This window comes from Candoia aspera, chromosome 1 (genome assembly GCF_035149785.1).
Source record: "Candoia aspera isolate rCanAsp1 chromosome 1, rCanAsp1.hap2, whole genome shotgun sequence".
Taxonomy (NCBI): Eukaryota; Metazoa; Chordata; class Lepidosauria; order Squamata; family Boidae; genus Candoia; species Candoia aspera.
The window spans coordinates 188,854,181-188,874,965 of record NC_086153.1 but is presented as its reverse complement, the minus strand read 5'-3'; the positions used below and the strand labels follow the sequence as shown (position 1 = coordinate 188,874,965).

Below are 20,785 nucleotides of genomic sequence, written 5' to 3'. Positions count from 1 at the left end.
GTTTGGAGAAACTTGGTTTCAACTGAGGGTTTTGTCTTCTGATCAAAGAGTACAACCAACCTGTCCCAGTAACTCTGCACTGAAAGAAAGTAGATTGTCCCTCGGATGTAACAGCATCACGGAGTGGCGTAATAATGGTAGGTGGGTAAACTGGCACTTCTACATCAGGTGAAACAACTTCTGGAACTAAAGAAAAAGATAAAAAAGCCATGATGAGCTTTCCATGGAAAAGCACATGTGATACAATAGTGAGCGTGCTTTTCAGAAAGCCTTGAGACAGAGAGCTGCAAGAGCTTGCCTTCTACAGATAGAGATGCTGAAGAGGTGGCAACGCCATAGTCATTCTTTGCTTCAATTGTGTAAACGGCAGCATCTTCTGGGAAAGTCTCAATCAGCAACAAGGTGTACTCTTGGGCATCGTGAAGGAATTTGACCTTAAAGCCTGGAGAAAGAGGCTGCTCATCTTTGTACCAGAAAATCTTAGGCTGAGGTTTGCCTGACACAACACCACAGAAACGAGCTGGTTTCCCAGACTCCACAGTGACCGGCTGGAGCTCCTTTACAATCTCAGGTGGCTCAGGGGCTGTAAATCAAACAAGAAATCATCATCATCATCATCATCATCATCATCACCTGAATGTGTCTAGCACGGTTCATTCCATTTTAATCTTAAGCTATGAAACACATAATTATCCATTCAGTTCATCTGAGCTCAGCCACAAAGCTTTTCAGGTGGTCTTCAATAATATATGAAATCTTAACATAAACACAGGAACCACACATCCACTGATTACCTGAGTTATGTGTTCCTGGCAATATACAACTCATGGATACTAAAACATGGGAATTTTTCTGCTTATTTTCAACTGAATGAAAATAAAAAGTAACATAAGAAAGAGAGCTAGACTGTGTAACTTGTTCACACAGGGAACAGGGGTTAAAAAAATATTTAAAATCAAATAAATCTCTATCATACCATTTACATAAAGAGTGATGGAACTCCTGTTTTTTCCAGCTAAAAAGGTGTATTCTCCAGCATCTGTATATCTAGTTTCTGTGATGACCATCTTATGGACACGTCTTTCCACCACATAATGATATCTTTCCTCAATCTGGAAGTTGATCTCAATTCCATCTTTATACCAATGAGCATCAATGTCATCTTCATTGACCTCAAACTCTACTACAGCTCGCTGCCTCTCAAGGACCTGTCAGTTAAAGAGAAAGATAATAACAGTTTTGTGAATAGAACCCATATAAATGGCATTTTTAGTTCTCAAATGGAAATGAAAGTAGTTTACTTTGGGGGTCACATAGGATAAATGTATTATTATTTGAACTATGCAATCAAACAAAACAAGCACTGAATTTATTAAAGACTTTTGTGATATATTTCACTTCTCATTTTCCAACTTCTCTTTACAAATGGGAGTCCTCATCATAGTGTCTGATGTAGTATATCTCCTGCACTGCAGAATATATTCCCATCTGAACATGATATGTACATGTAAACAAATAAACTTTAGTTTAAGACTAGGATTCTAAAAATAAATTTCCTGGAAAAAGGTAGTCAAACGATGAAAAGGTCACTTTGATTGAGTCCAAGAAGTGTGCTTTGTGAAGAGTCTTATCCTATTAATTTTTAGTTCCAAAAAATGTAAAATTGTTCTTTCCAACAAAGAAAACATTAATGAACCTAAACTAAATCTATCTGTGTTGCTGAATACCTAAATGTGGCAAGCAAAATTCAGAAAGGCAGGTGGCAGGTCAGCCTTAACAATTCTCCCAGTCATGTGCAATGAAATATGGTAATCTTTTATTGAAACCGTTGTGTAAACTTTTTAATATACATACATACAATACATATGTATGTATGTATGTATGTATGAGAAGCCTACATATACAATTTTTGCTGTTCTATTGCTTTCTTTTTTTTCTTTTACGATATTTCCCCTTTATGCTGGCAATTTTAAAAAATTATCCTGGCCATGTGCTAATCCAGTCAAGAGTATGCTACCTAGATAATTGATTAATCAAGCTCAGGACTTTGCATTTTACAATGTCTTTTGGGTTTTAAACTGAATTACTAATTTCTCCCAGCTAGAACAATTGTTCCTTCCTCCACTCCCCAGCTCCCCTTTGCTGCACTGGAAGGGAAAGTTCTCATTTGTTCTCTGCTCAGCTTATAGAGGAGCACTGCACAGTTTATAGCCCTTGATTCAAAACTGTATGGGAAGTTCTTTCTCCTTCAGACCCTCCCCTACAAATGAAATATAATCAAGGCAAGTGACAGAGCTGTTACAGTGGTTCCACTCTCTCCCTGAATGCAACAGTGATAGGGCTCTAGTTTCACTGAGGCTGTATTTAAATAATGAGTGGGGACTTATGACAAACTGATGCTTTTCATCTGAGTCTATGTTAGGAATGCTCCTATCCAGGGCTGCTTCTGGCTTGGAGCAAAAGCCTTGTAGTAATGTTTGGGATATACATGGAACACTGTTCGAAGACTACAAAAGGGAAAGAGACACCTTTGGTTTTTTCATTCCACCTGTAATCTCACCATTTAGTGATGGGAGTAACTCTTCTTTCTATAACATATTCTAACCCTCCCAACCTCCACCCTATCTGCAGCTACAAAATTCTAGAAGCTGTAGGGTTCTGGCCAATTCTGCTTCCCAATCCCCCATTTCCTTCCTTCTGTCCATTTCAGCATTCCGGAATCCCTGGAAGTCACTGGTCATAGATTCTTACTGGACTATTTCTGAGGATCCTCCACCTCTTTTCAGTTTTACAAAACTGTTTAACACAATGAGCACCAAAGCCATAATGGTGGGCTATCCAGTTAGAAGTTGTATGTATGACACAAAGCTGCATTCCCATTCCAACACTAAGATGTAACATTGACACAACACCTGAAAAATAAGTGGGTGCTCAAAATATAGCATCACCCTTCTTTAAAGATGCTATAAAGTATAAGAGTCCCTTATTTGTTTCACTTTTTTTGTGAATGACAGCAACTGCTATTGCTAAAGAAACAAGTCATTTTAATTTAAAAGGCAGCATGCTCAATACGTATTAGCAATGCTCTCTCATGTGGTTCTGCCAGTCCTTTGGCATGCATTTTCAAAACAATAAAATATGAGATTTGGGAATGAGGCCCAGGCCAAATGTTAAATTCTGAGCATTGTCTCTTGTTTCACTGAGGAAATCAAACATTCTCCACAATTGCCTCTGCATGCAATTTTAAATTACATATATTACCGTTATTGCTATACATATATTACCGTTATCTGACTTTTTATTGCATTGTCATATATTATATTGTGTTTTATTGTGTGGTATCAATAATTTTTCTTATCAGACCTGAAATACTATACCTGGACATTTTTTTGGAGGCTTCTGATGTGAACATCACGCCCTTCCACCAACAGATTAGCATCGGACATATTTCCTCCGGCCACTACTGTGTACTTCCCTGAATCAGACATCTTTGTGGATGTAATCAGAAGACGATGAACAAATCTTTCCCGCTGAACTTTTATTCTAAAAACAAATTCAGACAAGACAGAAAGAACTTTTAGAAAGATGTTTTTAAAATATTTTAGAAAAGTTGATATGGTTTCATAATCTTCTGAAGTTCATAGTCAATAGGAGCCAAGAAACGGCAGACAATTGTTGTTAGATTACAGGACTAGATTACAGGACTATGTATGCATCTAATCATGATCATAGAGACCACAATAGCTGATAGTACAAGTAATTATCTAGAACAAGTAAATATATTAATAGCTTAATTTCTTAATGCAGGGCTCTACAACTTTCACATCATAGGCAGCTCTTGAGTGACTTTTTTTCAGACACCCCCTCCCCAGAACTTCCCAAGATAAAATTGCCACAAATTTCAGTAGGAAACAAGCAAAAAGCAATGGAAAACTAGTTTGTGAGACTCAAGTAGGTTTAACACAAAGTCTTTTTTAAAAATCTGTATGCAGAAAAAAGTGATCCTAAAATTTTGCTTCAGTCCTCTCTGGGGATGTCAAATATTCCCACCCTGCTCACTACGGTCCTCAGCTGGAAGGAAGGAAGGAAGGAAGGAAGGAAGGAAGGAAGGAAGGAAGGAAGGAAGGAAGGAAGGAAGGAAGGAAGGAAGTTATCCTGAAGGACGATGCATCAGATCAGCTGGCTCATGGAAACCCTTTTGTCTTTCTCATCCTGTGACAGCTCCCTGCTTACAGCAAGGAATCATCTCAGTGTTCCCTACCAAACAGATTGCTATAACTCCACTTGGATGGTAGATAGAATGGCTAGGCTGAGACAGAGAAGCAAAAGATAGCATACTCTGCACTAGCCAAGACATTTGGGATGTATTGGTCTTTCTTAATAATAAATGAAATAACTGATGATCAATTGCATTTTGATTGTTTGATTGACTGTTTGAGGCAACCCATAATCAGTTGCCTCAAACAGCTGACTTACTTTCCTTAATGCTAAAATTAGCTTGTACATAACACAAAGACGAAGCTGCTGAGACTTGGAGGAGAAAATTAACAATCAAAATCTAGGCATGTTCCTGCACTTATTCTAAAGCTCATGAAAAAAGAAACAGGTAAAGCAATCAAGAACTATAACTGAATTTTTGTCTGAGAGCTGACATGTTAAAAAGTTGAAAATTAGCCTGAGAGTTAAGTAGATTGGTCAAGCAACCTTTAAACTCTGTATCCATTATCCAGACAGCTCCTGCAAGCTTTTCATCAGTAGTCCACAAGTTGTGCCAACATAATAAAGTAGATGCAACTCAGTTACCTTTCTCCAAGCAGAAGCTCCTGCCCATCTTTCATCCACTGAACAGAAATGTCAGGTTCTGAGATTTCACATTCAAAAACAGCCCTTTTCTTCTCCACCACTTTAATATCTTTGATGTGTTTTCTAAATTCAATATGGCGAGCTAGAAAAAGTTAATGTGTGTTGTTATTAACAGCTGATATGGGTCAAAAAGATTATTTATGAACTATATCTAATGTGATACGAGCCTTGTATCTTTCTCTCCCCTTCAACTGCCTATATGAGCCACCCAGCTGTTCTGGAAAGTCTCTAATGCTCTAGAACAAGTGAGGAGAATCATAGAAGTTGCAGCTAGAAGTGTTATCTGTTCTGTTGGTGGATGGAGGGAATTAAATATCATCTTATTTATGAAGTTGTTATAATTTCTTTTTGTTCCACACTAGAATCCTGTCCTATTTATTTTACTTCTTCCTTGTTTTTCTATATATATTTAACCATAGTAATTTACAAGAACTACGGGGGGGGGGGGACTCTTAATATTACATAAAATTTTAAAAGCAAATTTAAAAAATTTCAATGTAATCCAAATAGATTTTTTAAAATTATGTACACAACTGTCTCTAGTATCACTACTGACAGACTGCCAGTAACATGAAGTACTTTGTAATTAGTGTTGTGCATTTCATCTGCATTTGGATATTCATATCTTAGCTTAATTAACTGAGAGATGAACAAGACTTTTTGCCTGTACACAAGCTGTTCTACAATGTCAAACAAACCAGGAAGTCTCTCATTAACCACATTTTTTTGTTTCAGCTTGTGATGATTGGGTGGTGGAACATAGGGCATCCCCTCCCAATTATATTCCATAGGGAGGACAAAATTGAAGAGAGAGGAATTTAGAAATGGGTGGAAGCATACATTTTGGGGAAGTTCAGAAACAAAGCCTAGGAAAGCCTTCAGCAGAGATATAAGTTTAGGAATATATTTAGTGCCACAGAGTGTAAGTATTGATAAATTACAGACACATTGCAGTATTAAGTGAACCTATATAAAAGCTATTTTAAGTTATGTAATAAAAGTTAATTTGTTTCTTTGATTAAATGTTAACAAAGTGACTGAGAGTCCTATATTTCACCCACATTCCACTTAGTCATATTACCTCAGTGACATAAAAAAAGGAAGAGAATAAATTATTTATATCAAGATTTAGTGTGATAGGAATACAGATCCTATGGAAATCTCTCACAGTTAATGAGATTTTGCTTTAATTTTGAAGAAGGAAAAGATAAGAAAAGGCCACACACAACTGACACAAAAATTATGGTTTCCCAGCTATGGAATAAGCCAGAATATTCTAGAAGTGGCTGAATCTGGAAGCCATGATTTTGTGGTTTATACAAACTATGGTGAATTTGATGCTGCCTGGTTTAGTTATGACTCTCTGTGTTGGAGACAAGTTTAATCATAGCTTATTAAACCAATATATGACCATATATACTGGTTCATTGTTAACAAATGTTAGACCAGCTATTGAGACAAATCTATTAACACAGTGTCTGAAAGCTAATTTGTGCTGAAATCAGTGTGTGGTAGCTGCATGCATGTGTGAATAAATGCAGCTTGATATTGAATAAGTGCCTGCTTTGATATGAATAAATGCAGCTTGAGTTATGAATGGGTTGGTTCCTCCCTGAAGACATTTATGTAAGCAAGCCATGAATTATAAAGTATACAAAAAGAGCAAATACCTTCCACATATAAAGTGGCTGCTGAAGCTGCTTTGCCAGCAACAAATGTATATTCAGCAGCATCTCCGAAATGGACGTTCCTTATTGAGAGTGAATGCGTAAGCTTCTTTGTCCTGATCTGGCATCGGTCCGTGGACTTTATTTCCACCCCGTTCTTCAGCCATTTAAATGTAATGCCTTCATAATTGACAGTCACTTCAAAAGTGATTGTATCTTTCTCTTCTGCATTGATGTCTTTCAGCATAGATGTAATCAGGACAGCTGTTGAAAAGCAATGATCGGTGAAAGACCAATTCTTCACCTAGATAACTGATTAGGATTAGTGGCTAACAAAAATATTATTTAGGATCGCAGCAACATATAACTGGTGGAATGAAAACCCATTGTTCAAATCCTTCCCCCAAGGAAGGCTTATTTGTTTGCTGCATTTCGTTCTTCAACTCTGACAAGATGGGAATGGCCAGGAAGAAAAGCAGGGACTTCCTGCAGTTCCACTAAGTGCTTGCAACCCTCAGACCAAAGACAGCCCACTCCTGCTCTAAATGTCCATCTTTTGCTTGCTCCTGCTTTATTCAAGATGCTCTGCTGGCCTGATCATCTTTGCTTCTACAAAGCGTCCTCTCTCCTTTTCAGTTCCAAACTTACGTTTGACAGTTAAGGTTGCGCTAACTTTGTCATTCCCACAGATGAAGGTGTATTCCGCAGAATCCTCACTGCTGGTGTTCAAGATGTTGAGCTGGTGGAGCTTCCCCTGAACAACTATTTTAAACTTCTCGCTCATTTCAATTTCCACTCCATTTTTCAGCCACACAGCAGGTACATTGAAATGAGACACCTCGCACTCAAAGGAGGCAGTTTTGGTCTCTGGAACCTCAATGTTTTTCATGGTCTTTGTAATGTGTACCGCTGTGGAAGGTAATTTAAGAAAGTAAAATGAGATAGAGTTCCTCCAGGGTGACATTTGTTAATGTCGCTGAACATCTATTTTAGACAGGCGTTTACAAAACTTACTTTCCACAAAAAGCTTAGCTTTGCACTCAAGTTGTCCCACAACTGCTGTGTATTCTCCAGCATCCTCAGGAGAGATGTTCTGCAACGTCAGCTTGTGAACTTTCCTTTGAGAACTCAGGCTGCATTTGTCACTGGGCTTGAGCTCGATGTTTTTGTAGAACCATCTCACTGGGACAGTATCATGAGATACGCTCACTTCAAAGGAAACCACAGCATTCTCCAGAGCAGTCACATCCTTTGGTTTTTTGATGATTTTAATGGCTAAAGGAAGAAATCAGCAAAGATTTAATCATGATACTTGACCTTAATTCCAACCAGGATATTGGCGTTAGAAAAGCGACCAGCGATAGGTGGCTTTCCAGAGTTGAAAATGAGGTGGTCGAAAGAAACACCACTGGCCATAACATGTCCATGTGTTGTTACAATTACCTCATGTTCTGAGAACCTACAGAGTACAGTGAGACAGTGTGAATGAATATGCATACTATGAGAAAGTATGCGTCTTGTCCTTTGACTATTAATGTCATCAAATTTTCTCCAGCCTACTTGGTTGACTTACTTTCAACATGGAGTCTAGCATTTGCTCCTATTCTTCCCAGTTTAAAACTGTAAACCGATTCATCGATTACAGCACAGTTCTTGACTTTCAGTGTGTAGGTAGTTCCCTCCACCTTGATTTCATATTTGTCACTAGAACGTAGCTCGACGCCATTTTTAATCCACTGAACTCCTTTCACATTTGGATGAGTAAGTTCCACTGAAAATACTGCATCTTGTGTTTCTGTCACAGTCAGGTTCTTTAGTGTCTTTTTGATCTTGACAGCTAATTAAAAAGAAGAGATACAGAAAAATAAAATGAATATTTAGGCTGTCTAATGTAAGTCTAATATTGTACACAGACTTTATAATATAATGTGAAAAATAGGTGAGGAGCCAGTGGTTCTCAGGACAGAAATGTCAGTTGTATGAACAACCATCAGCCATTTAGTTTCAAAGTCACTAAGTACAAAAATCCTGCCCTTGAAATGCGGGAAAGGCTTGAAGAAGAGACAACGGGTTTAAATTACTGTGGGCATAAGAGGGAACTGCACACTCCCACTGACAAGGGGCAATCAATTGCTTAATATAGCTTCGTTCAAGTTGATAATAAAGATTCTTATCTAACCATGCTTTGCCAAGTACCTGAGAGACTTCAGCCAAACCCAAGCCTAGCAGTCTAGTTAAGCTATGTATGGTTGGGGGATTAAGATGTACAGCTAAAGCCTGGTCCAGGGAACCTGAGATATGAGGTGGGAAGGGATTAGCAACAGATGTCTCCCACTTGCTCATAGAAGCTGCTTCTGCTCAATTTTTGGTGATCAACTCCCTCCTCCTTCCTTCCTTCCTTGACATAGACTATTATAGACTAGGGTGGGCCCTAGGGAGACTGGAATGGGGTGGTCATCTTTTACTACCACCACCCAATCCCCACTCAACACTTCTTAAAATCCATATTATGCTCCTCTTTTTTTCCTTTCTATGCGGGGAGTGAAACTTATATCTCACACATCTTTGTCTAAAATTGCCTACTAAAAAGATGCAAGTAGCAATATTAGATTCTGACATTAATAATATAGTATATACCTATACATATCTACTCAAAAATAAATTCCACTTTGATGAGAGATCTATGTATTTAGAATAATAGTCTCAAATTCCAGGAAAAAATCAAGAACCAAGTAAGATAACAAATACATGTTCCTAGATCAGAAAAGTATTATACAATATTTTTTAAATAGAGAGGATTTAAATTTTAAAGGTTTGATTGCCATTCTTATTGCTGACATTTGCCACTAACACCAACAGTGAAGCAGATTTCATCTGGTAAAGTCCTTATGTTAAATTGATGTTTCATTTTCTATTTACCTGCTTTTCGTACATTTCTCAAGTGAACCATTTTCAAAGGGCCATTTTAATCCATTTTAAACCAAATCGTTTTGAAATGAGGCAAGTTTTCCTTGGTGACTTACTTTCAACTTTCAGCTTAGCTGACGTTTTTGAAGATGCCACTTGGAAGGTATATTCCCCAACATCATCCAGTTTGCTGATTGGGATATTAAGTCTCCGCTTCAAACCATCAGATTCACTTTTGCAACGATCTGTCATAGCAAGTGGTTTTCCATCTTTCAGCCATTGGCCTACAGACTCAGGATTGGCTACTTCACATTCAAAAACAGCTTTCTGGGATTCAGCTACTGTGAGGTCAGTGAGGGGCTTTGAAATGGCACCACCTGCGAGGGAAGGGAGAAAGGAAGATGCTTATCTGCAGTATAGGTCTCCTATTATACAGAATGCCTTTTGGCTCCACTCAGGTTCATTTTCATGTGGTAACTCCTGTCTATAAAAACAGTAACCTTCTGCTACTCTACCCAGGGCTTATCCAACTATTAGGTATAGCTGTCATCTCAGATGACTGATATGAAATGGCAAAAAATGTCAATTTTGGGTTTTATTGCTTGAGTAGATTTTTCTAGCTAGGTGCTAAAATTACCTGGGTGACCTTAGATACTGCGTACAGCTGTGTATCTTTGCTGCTTCCACCCCAGCCACAGAATGCTGGCTCTGTTCATAAATAGAAACAGCCTTCTAAGATGTGCTCCAGAGCTCTGCAAGCACTGGGTTTTATTACATACTCTGCAACTGACCTGTGGAAAGGTGGTCATAAAAAGGAAAATGAAATGGAAATGGAACTGCACCACACTTGACTGGATTTGTACCAGAGGTGCACTATCAGCAGCTTCCAAAAGCCTCTGATAGCCCTTCAAGACTTTCAGAAGTTCTTCCAGACTTGCAATGTTTAATGTGTGAACTGGAGGAAAGTATTAACTAGATGGCTGGTGAGTAATCCTATTAATTATATTTCATTTTACTTAACAATAACTCTAAACAAAAAGGGATCTTATCTGGTTTTGGTCTTCATTTTGGAATGTAGCCCAGACACACTGCTCAAAAAAAGAGTGCAACCCTCACCCCATAAAAGTTGTGCATCCCTAGTTATGATGGCCAGGTAATGATTTCCTTCCTAAGGTCTCCATGGGGTACAATAGAAAACGAAAATTAAATAAAAAAGGGAAGTGATATATTCAAAAACTAAAAATCAAAAGTAACATTAAAAACTATCATTCTATATTACCTATTTGCAACTGCCCAAAGGTTACCTGGCTCTTTCAGTGAGTTTTGAAGGTTTTGGAAGATAGTTTCCGTTAGGAATGTTAGGGAATATCCTGCCATTGCTTTCCTCCAATTTCTCCCCTAAGTTCACCCTGGAGTTCTGTAGATTTCAGCTTGTAACCATGGAATGAATTGCAAGTGTGCTGACAAATGGTTGGGCATTTAACTCTAAAGAAAGAATCAACTTCAATACATTCCATACAACTAACCTGCTACAACCAGTGTCCCAGAGGTCTTCTTTTCTCCAGCATAAAATGTGTATTCTCCTTCATCATCTTTCATCATGTTGACTACTGTCAGCTTATATATTGTGCCATGTGCCTCCATCTTGTACTTGGGGCTGGCTTTGAGTTCTTGGTCCTTAAAATGCCATAGCACATCAATCCCAGCATGGGACAGCTCAACTTCAAAGGTGACATTCTGGGTTTCAGTACAGGTGATATCATGAAGACCTTTAATAATCTTAATTTCTGTTATAAATAAATAAATAAATAAAAGTGTTAACAGTATTGAATTCCTGTTATCACATACTTGCATGAGCAGAATGCCTGCCTGTTTGAAGAATACATACTTTCAATTATGAGATTACAGCTGGTTTCAACTTTGCCAACCACTAATTTACACTGTCCTTCATCCGATGCATATGTCCTGGTAAAAACAAGTCGCTGTTTCATGCCCTTGGAGACTGTTTGTACACGGTCATCAGGCTTTATTTGTTCATCATTTATGTACCATTTCGAGGAAGATACATCAGGGACTGAAATTTTGCTCTCAAGGATGGCTTTTGTGCCTTCAACTGCATGGACATCTTTCAGAGGAACAATGATCTCTACACCTGCAAATAGCATAAAATAGTCATCATAAAAATGTTACATTTCAAGCATTCAAGATTTAGGACTTCCTCGGGGTCATGTTAATAAGAATTCTTCCTGCCCTTTAGTTGGGAGGAAAGTAAATTGATATAAACTGTCCCCACAGCCTATCTTAACTATACCTCAGCAACACTGTGGGAGATCTATAGTTTTATGAAACGAACTCATAAATGCCATTTTCTAGAGTTAATCTGTACCCTGTAATCTGGGCAATTTCCAGGTGGCATCAGCTATGAAAGTGTGAAACAGATGATTGATATATCCATGCCAACCCCGCAGCACTAACCCTGCAAAATTCTGCCTGAGGGACTGGAAGAGCTGATTGCTCCCAGTGCTATTGTACTTCTAGATCATTCTTTCCTCCCCCCCCCCCAAAGCTAATTTCTCTCGCAAATCAATTTTGGTTAGGCAAAAGAACCTCTTCTCTCTCCCACCCCCCATTCCACATTTGTTTGTGTGTTTGTGTATATGGGGGCAAGCGACCACATCTCATATGCTTTCTTTATAATTTCTCTGGCATGCACGTCTGTGAATAAGCACACAAACAATATACACTAACACCAAATAGCAGGATTCCTGGCTGGCAGGTCTATCAATCTCCTGGAAATTCAATATTCCAGTGGAGAAAAAAAAAAGGCCCAGGTGTTCCTACAGCCAAAACCTACATGGAGTACAGTGCTCAGCAGCCAGATGGGAAGAGGCCACATCCATAGCAAACTTGCTGGGGCAGTTGGAGCTGAACAGATCATGTCCCTGACCATATCTTCCCCATTTTATCCCACAAATGTCCTAGGTTGCCCTTACGGGAAGTTTTATGTGAGACAGCTCTTGGCATCAGATTGGGGATGAGATGGAAGTGATGTCATGAGAACATATCCCTCAAAAAGTTAATAAAATATCTCCATGCTGCAGCAACAAGAAAATATACCTTGATTTAGATTTCCTTTTCTTTTTTTCTAATTTCCTCTGATCTCTTTTACTTAAGTACTTATTACTCCATTTTTGCACCGTCTTAACATTGCCTATATAGGATATGGTTGCAAGACTCCCAAAGAAACTTCCAAACTTACTAGAGACAGTAACGCGGCCAGTTGTTAAAAGAAGCAGACTAGGGATGTTAAAGGAGTATGTTCCACTGTCTTCCTTGGTTACATCTTCAACCAAGAGCATATGTGATTGCTTGTCTATGACGATGTGGACGCGATCACTTGGTTCAATTTCAACGCCATCCTTCATCCAGACGCCTTCAACATTTTCCTGGGAGAGCTTCACTTCAAGTTGTACAATGTCACCTTCACAGACTTTTTGGTCAGATAGACCTTGAAGGATAGTCACAGGTCGTGCTAAGGAATAGGAAATAAAAAACACAACACAATTATTCATGATCGGGAACAGTGGCTATGAAATATTTATAAGGCAGGATCAGCTTTTCTGGAAGGACTTACGTTTCATCTTCAGTTTACAGGAGGTCTTTTTCCCTTCTGCCACAAAGCTATACTCCCCTTGGTCTTCTTTAGCAACATCTTTAATTGTAAGGATCTGACGACCTCGGCGTGAGGTTATCACATATTTATTACTGGGTGTCAGCTCAATACCATTACAATACCACTTTCCTTCCACATCTTCAGGTGAAATTTCACATTCTAGTTCCCCTGAGAAGGATTCTGGAACTTCAATATCCTCCAATTCTTTTATAAATTCAACAACAGCACCTGCATCCAAATATAAACATTTCAGTAAGCGATGATATTAGTAACAAAAAATCCCCAACTGGATTAAACATATGCCCTACCTTAAAGTGTTTTCAACATCTAAAAATATATTCACAAAAGCTGGTAACTTTAAATGGTATACTAGATGTCAGAATAAAACAGTTTCTAGCCAAATTTTATTTTATCTGAAATCCATCTTAATTTACACATAATTTGACTAAAATGACTGCTTTCATGATTGCTTATTGCTAGTCCAGGCTATACCATGTCCCCTAGCTTTCTTCAGATCTTACATAAGCAGTACACCTCCAAGTGGCTGGGCATCATTTGCTACTCATATTTAGCATGTTGTAAAAGGAACCATGTGAGTGGAAGTTTGTACATCCCATTTATCATCTACCATACCATTCAGGACACATGCAAAACAAAATAGATATATGGATAGTGTGCTATTTTTAGTGAGGACCCAGTCACATGTTGTAAATTTATTTACCATACAATCTGGGTCTGATGTACAGTATCAAAATGTGCATCTGATTACTTTGTTATATATCTAGATTTCATGTGCCGCTGCAGAACTTTCAGGGGTGGAACGATTATATATGCAGGGCTGCCTACTCCAACCAGAGGGGACCTATCCAAGGAGAACCTCCCAGGAAATGCTGCAAGTGGGCCCCATTTCATGAGGTGAGGGGGACTGAGGCCAAAGCACTCCTTTTTGATCATGGAACCAATGGTCTGAAACAGCCTTCCCCTAGAAGCTAGACCGGACCTTCAGTGATGGCCGGGGGATTTTACTTTTTATGAAATTGTGTTAAGATGTTATTGGGGATGTTTTTTTTATTATTATTTTTTATTATTTTTATTATTTATTTATTATATATATTATATAAATAAATATTTATTATTATTATTATTATTATATTATTATTTTTACCGTGGATGTTTTTTGTAAATTATGTTGCTGTTGTAAGCCATCCTGAATCTAGATGACTAGGTGGCATGCAAATTTAACAACAACAGAAGATGAACTGGTTCCATTGCACAATAACCATTCCAGAATACAAAAATTGTTATGCTGTAGAATGACTGGATATACTGTATAAACCATTGAGAGAAGCTCAAAATGACAAGTTGAACACCCTAGATTGAGAAGCTCCTACCGAACAGCACTGCTGACATTTCATTTCTATACAAAGAAATATTGAAAAAATAGTATGTGTAAAAGCTATTTCTGTCCTCACCTTCTACAATTAGTTTAGCTGTTGTTTTTACAGATTCATCTTCTACAAGGGCGCAGCTATAATCGTCTTCATCAAACTTGTCGATCATTAGTACTGAAAGGAAGTGAGCCTTCCTGTCAGAATGTGTTCGGTATTTGTCTCCGGAAAAGATCTCCATCCCATTTTTGTACCATTGCACTTTAACAAAGGGCTCAGAGGTTTCACACTCAAAGGTTGCCATTGAATCTCTCTCCTTAGCAGTGACATCTTGTAACTCCTGGGTAAATTTTATGAGCTGTTTGGCTGCCAAAACAATAGAAAGAGATTGAAGAGTGAGGAAGGATATTCTATGGTTTGAGCTTTATGGCATGAAAACCATGATGGTACTTGAAACAGGAAAAGAGATGTATACATTACCTTGTACTAGTAAGAAAGCATGACTAGAGGTTTCACCAGCTATGTTAACAGCTTTCACCATTATGCTGGCAGAATCCTCTGCTGTTACATCTCTGATGACCAATTCACAAACGTTATCTTCTGGCCAGTACCAATAGACGCGATCTGATCTTTCAATCTGCACACTGTTCTTGAACCACTGGCATTCTGGGTCTGGTCTGCCTACTACTCGAACCCGGAAGTGGGCATCACTTCCTTCACTAATTGTCTGGCTTTGTATACGCTCAAATATCTTGGGAGCCTCCATGCTTGGACTAAGTTGAATCTTCTCTGGCTTAATAGTTGGAATAGTGATTTTGCCTTCAGCCTCTAGGGCTTTCTTTTCTTCCTCTGTTAACTCCTTGGTCCAATGAAGAAGTTCTTCCTTTGTTTTCTTAAGCAACTCTTCATATGATTCATCCTTCTTACGAGATTTAAGCTCCACAGCAGTGATAGCTTCAAAGTAGCCCTCCTCAGTTCTGCGTTTGAATTTACTGCGGAGTTCTTCAGATTCTTCAGGTACTTTCTCATGGCTGACTTTTTCTGCCCTTTTGAGCTTCACCACTTCTTTGGTAGTTGCCTCAACTGGTTTGTCAACCTTTTGGACTTCAAACAAAAGTTTGCCAGGCTCGGTTGTTGGAGCTTCATGCTTAGGCTCAGGTGCCCTGCGAAGTACTGATCTGAAATCTTCCCTTTGTTGAATCTCAATTTTCACTGAATGTTCAACTGAACCTTCAGGGTTTTCTGCAGATATTTTTACTTCACCTGTATCATATGTTTTGCAGTCCACAATGTCCAGGTAGTAGATTCCATCATAACGAAGTCTGAACCTTTTACTTTTACGAACAAGTTGTCCATTGAGATACCAATTGACTTTCGGTTGTGGGTAACCAGTCACCCGGCAGCGGAATCGTGCAATTTCACCTTCAAGGACTCTTGCAGGTTCAGGAAACAAAACTATTTCTGGCTTTTGTTTCACTTTTTGATCTTCTACAACACCAGTCATTGCGCCTTCATGTGCCATTCTTTCTAACTCTTCAATGCGCTGAAGTCCCTTCCTGCCTTCTGGCAACTGAGTTTCTTCAACAAGGCTTTTCTCATCTTTAACAATGAGTGTTGCTGATGTATGGTCTGTACCATATTTGTTTGTAGCTCTGCATGTAATCACGCCACTGTCTCTGGGATAGGAAACATCATAGTCAAGACTGCAATACCCAAATTCATTAATCATCCTAAGTCTGTTTGCTGCCTCCAAAGGCTTGCCATCATGTAGCCACTCCACTCTCATGGTAGGATCACCAATAGGTGTGAGTCTACAGTCAAAATGGGCTGGCCCAAAACGTTTGAGCCGTAAGGAAGTGAGCTTTTTCTTGAAAAATGGCTTCTGCTGTTTTTCTTTGTCATAAAGGTCACCTTCCTCCCATTGTTCTTGACCATAACGCAAATGGAGAGGTTCTAATTCTGGTGCTGCAATTTCTTTTGCTCTGTATGTCCCTCTGGGAATGATTAGTCTTCTCTCTGGTTCGGGTTCAGCAAAGTCAACTTCAACATTTACTTTACATCGTGTAGTGTCACGTCCAGCTTTATTAATGGCAGTAGCAGTATACCATGCGGCATCATGTCTGACAGTGGACTCGATCTTCAAGGCAGCTTCACCCTTTGTTCCCTCAATTCTGAAAATCAGAATGGGGAGAGTCAGTAAGTGATTTTAATACAGCTTTTCCAACCAATTAAATCATTCGTGAATGATGTTTACAGCACCCTTTCCCAACCTGGTATCTTCTAGCATTTGAGGAGTACATTGGGGAGCAATGATTATGCTTGCTGGGGATGAAGACACTGTAGTCCCAGCATATCTAGATAGTGTCAGATTGGGAAAGCTATTCAGAACATCACTGAATTCTGAATGAATCACCTGGTCAAGAAACAGTCATAGGATATCTTGAAAAATATTCTGAGCACCCCTTAATTTTCTTACTGCTAATTTTCTGCCCTGGTTGGGAGTATGCATGATGTAAGCATACAGCTATTTATTTGACTGCATTACAAAAGGAACATCTTTATTCATACTATTTTTTAACCTAAATAAATAAATAAATAAATAAGGCTTACTTTATAGTTGGGTATTTATGGGGTACAATGATGTCACTGTTCTTTAGCCACACAATGTCAGGATTAGGATTACCCCGGGCTTTCACATTCATTTCCAGTTTGTCTCCTTCCTTGACACTCACATTCTTCAGTTTTTCTATAAACAACGGTCTTACCAAATCTTCCTTAGCTATGATAGACAAGGAAACAAGTTATCAGAGGAATACAGTCAGGTATGAAATTATAACCAGAGATATCCAACCATCCCCCAGACTCATAAACTAAATACCTTCCACTGTCAAGGTCATTGAAATAGATGCTTTTCCTGCTCTGTTTTGAGCAATTACAACCCATTCCCCAGAATCAGAAGGCATTGCTGGAACAATGATCAGTGACTGTGTGCCATCTTCCTTAATCACTATTTTGTGGGTATAGTCATTAAGAACTTGCTGACCTGTGGACACAAATATAAATATTGTTTCAAACTGAGCATTAACTTCCTCTGTGTGAATCTTGGGTTTTATACAAGACGACACGATAAGTAGAAAACCTTCATACCATTGTGAAACCAGTAGGTCTCTGGCATTGGTCGACCCACAACTTTGAGATCAAATCTTGCTGTCTGTCCCTCTGCACATTTAAATGAAGTTGGCTTCAGCACAAATACCGGCTTGTACAATCTTTCCAGCTGTGCTTCATCTGTCTCATCCAGCCTGCGTGCAGGAGAGCGTGAAGGCGAACTACGTGCAGGGGAACGGCTTGGGGATCGAGGAGAAAGAGATCTGAAAAGGTAACGTGTTAACATATGCAATTACATGTATAATGTAATGACTGTATTCACTAGAGTAGGCTCTATTATTCTAGAGATGATATAAATTAACAGATACACCTGCACACACACACACACACACACACGCAGAGTTGATGCTGTGAGGTTGAGCTTTCTACCACTCAGTAAATATTTACGTATGCAATAAATGTCCCTATGCAGCATATGATATCAGTACAATTAAAATATAGCTATCACTATCACTGAAAATACCTAGAATCATGAAAAAAATTTCCTTGTGCTAACCTCTGCGTTTTGCTTCCATTTTTGTCTAAATAAGTGCCATTCACTTGTCTAAATAAACAAGGGTTAGGAAGCAAATATTATCTGTGGAGTGGGATTAAGTGAATGGCTACTCAAGGAAACACACATACAGAGAAGGGAAACGCTGAAGAATCTGAAAAGGATTTAGGACAGCCTTGATCAGAGGCTTCTAATGTCATGCTTATAGAACCAAAGCACCCATCAGACCCCATACCATACAGGGTAGTCCCTCAAATGTAATATAAAAGAAAAGAAAATATTGAAATGTTGTGTGATCATAAAATCTTTCAAGAATTTCATACTTTTGTGCAAAAAGTTATGAGATTATGAACTTGGTCATTTTGAAGGAGGACAAGTTAGTTATCATGCTTGGATGAATGCCTTCCCCAATATGTTACAAATCAGGAATTTTTGATCATCAAAAGGCTTATTGTGTGTATAAATACAACTGTCCCCAGCTAATATCTGTAATTTATAATGAAATATTTGCATCTCATAATGAAATAAAACTATTACTTGGGGTGGGGGGGAAATTGTGAATGCCAATCTGGAAGGAGGCCTTCATAGAAATAGCCAGGGTGAGGGTCTCACTTGTGGCATAAAGTTATGGTAGTGGCATAAATTTCTCCCCATAGAAATCTGGTGTGTTCTCTCCCTGATTATCTTCAAAAAGTGATTAAAAATAAAGACACTGGTTCCATGATTATGAAACAAAACAACTGCAGCTCTGCAAAATTTCAGCAATGAAATGTTTCTTCCATCCTAACATTCAAACTATATTCACAGAAAAATAAATTCCGTATTCATAAAATACTGTCTACATGCAACTGCAAGCAGTTGTCTTAGGCTATACTCTAAAGGTCTATTGGCTTTCCAAAATACTCAAGTAATAACTAACACAGGACTGTTCCTTATTCTTACCGATATCTTCTAATCATTTCAGGTGATGGGATGTAGCCTGGAGACCCTGTTGGTCCAACAGGCTCGACATATAATTTGGAAGAGCAAATGGCATTTCCTTTGACATTACTGGCAAAGGCAGTATAAATGCCTTCATCTTCAGGTAAGATAACAGGTAAACGTAGACTGGCTCTACCATCTCGTAGGACCTCCATGTGGTAGTGGTCTCCATGCCTGATGCGCTTGCCATCTTTGTACCATGCAATCTGCATTGAAGAAGTCACAAAACCATATGAGAGGTGAGAATTCTGAAAAGGACCTTCAGTTCCATAAATAATTGATGATTATTTGCCTTCTGCTGATGTGCCTTTTTCTATGCTTATTTGTAATATATAAAAACAGACACAAAATAAAATCTCTGAATAATTTTTTTTTTCAAATAGTTCCAACAGCTCCAAATTTGAGCATTGTTCATCTCACTATTATAAACAGTAATCAAAATAATCAATTTGGAGACAGACTTCAGATGTATTACTTCAAGCTGCTTAGATTCATCTATTGAAGCACTTATAATAAATATAAATAACTATTTTTTTACCCAATATTAAATCAGCAAGATGAAAAAAGGGCCATTACCACACTGTAATGCAATTCCCTAAGAAAATGAGGCTGGGAAGAGCACAGGTAACCTCTTCTGAAACGCAAATACATTCATACCTTAGGCAAAGGATATCCAGTCATCTTACAATGGAAAGTCACACCATTTCCCTCAAGGATTCTGTAATTTTTTAATCTTAATTCAAATCCTGCTTCAATGGTTTCAGATTCAGGCATGTCAACTACCATCTCTTCTCCATCTTCTTCAAGAAGTTCTTCAAGTGTGATCTTAATAATCCGGTACTCAATTTCTTTCATAAGTCTTTCTTCAAAGGAAGAAATATGGAACTCCTGTAAAAAATGATGGGTTTATTCCAATATTAAGAAAAATTTGTGAACAAAAGAAAGAGGAAAGTACAACTGCACTGTCTTGTCTAATTTTGAAAAGAAAAAGTACTTTGTGAGAACCTGCAGTCTCTCGTGGTTCTCTAGCATCCTGTCATGTTGATAAATATTTATATTATTCTTTATAACTGACAGCAGACCCTGGGAGTAGGACAGATAATGATGTTTTCCATAGGGAGTAGCTTTCTCATAGGAAGAGGGGGGCTGCTGCTCAGGTGGCAAGAAGGAGACAGGTGGAGACTTAAAACAGAAAGACATGGGGGGAAAGGGAAAGAAGGAAGAGATGTAATGGCTGGCAAACCAAAATGGATTCTAGATAATGTCAGTTATAACAGCTTGAGTTTTTCCTGAGATGACTGGGCTAAGACATCTGAAGTGGACCAGCCTATGATCTGGAAAACTGCACTGAAGAAGAATAGGGGCCATCTTGGGAGAAATCTCCTCAGGATGGGCTCTGTGTGAACATGGGCTCCTATGTAGGAGGATGAAGATTAAGACAGGACAGATAGAAAGAACAAACTTTACCACCTAGAGAGAGAGAGAGAGAGAGCCAAGGCCGTCTTGAGAGAAAATGTTAGCCAGTATGACTAGCTCCTTACTTAACTCTCAGTAGAAAATATAAAGGGAATTTAGACACGGAAATACATAAACATTAACTGATCTCTGTAGGTTGCATACATACGCTGTAGGAAAGTAGGTAACA

General features: G+C 38.5%; 1 protein-coding gene across 1 annotated transcript in view; it reads right to left on the bottom strand.

The window, feature by feature from the left end:
- TTN (titin) overlaps positions 1-20,785 on the bottom strand; it is a 286,118-nt gene that overhangs the window by 237,132 nt on the left and 28,201 nt on the right. The window contains exons 22-42 of the mRNA XM_063305418.1: positions 19,798-20,028; positions 19,102-19,346; positions 17,646-17,869; positions 17,377-17,541; positions 17,109-17,277; positions 14,979-16,669; positions 14,583-14,864; positions 13,072-13,338; positions 12,697-12,969; positions 11,326-11,589; positions 10,964-11,224; positions 9,554-9,814; positions 8,104-8,367; positions 7,545-7,805; positions 7,179-7,439; positions 6,534-6,794; positions 4,804-4,945; positions 3,378-3,543; positions 977-1,208; positions 299-583; positions 61-186 (exon numbers count right to left, since the gene is read on the bottom strand). Coding sequence (XP_063161488.1) covers positions 61-186; positions 299-583; positions 977-1,208; positions 3,378-3,543; positions 4,804-4,945; positions 6,534-6,794; positions 7,179-7,439; positions 7,545-7,805; positions 8,104-8,367; positions 9,554-9,814; positions 10,964-11,224; positions 11,326-11,589; positions 12,697-12,969; positions 13,072-13,338; positions 14,583-14,864; positions 14,979-16,669; positions 17,109-17,277; positions 17,377-17,541; positions 17,646-17,869; positions 19,102-19,346; positions 19,798-20,028 — 6,331 coding nt within the window. The remainder of the gene's footprint in view (positions 1-60; positions 187-298; positions 584-976; positions 1,209-3,377; positions 3,544-4,803; positions 4,946-6,533; positions 6,795-7,178; positions 7,440-7,544; positions 7,806-8,103; positions 8,368-9,553; positions 9,815-10,963; positions 11,225-11,325; positions 11,590-12,696; positions 12,970-13,071; positions 13,339-14,582; positions 14,865-14,978; positions 16,670-17,108; positions 17,278-17,376; positions 17,542-17,645; positions 17,870-19,101; positions 19,347-19,797; positions 20,029-20,785) is intronic.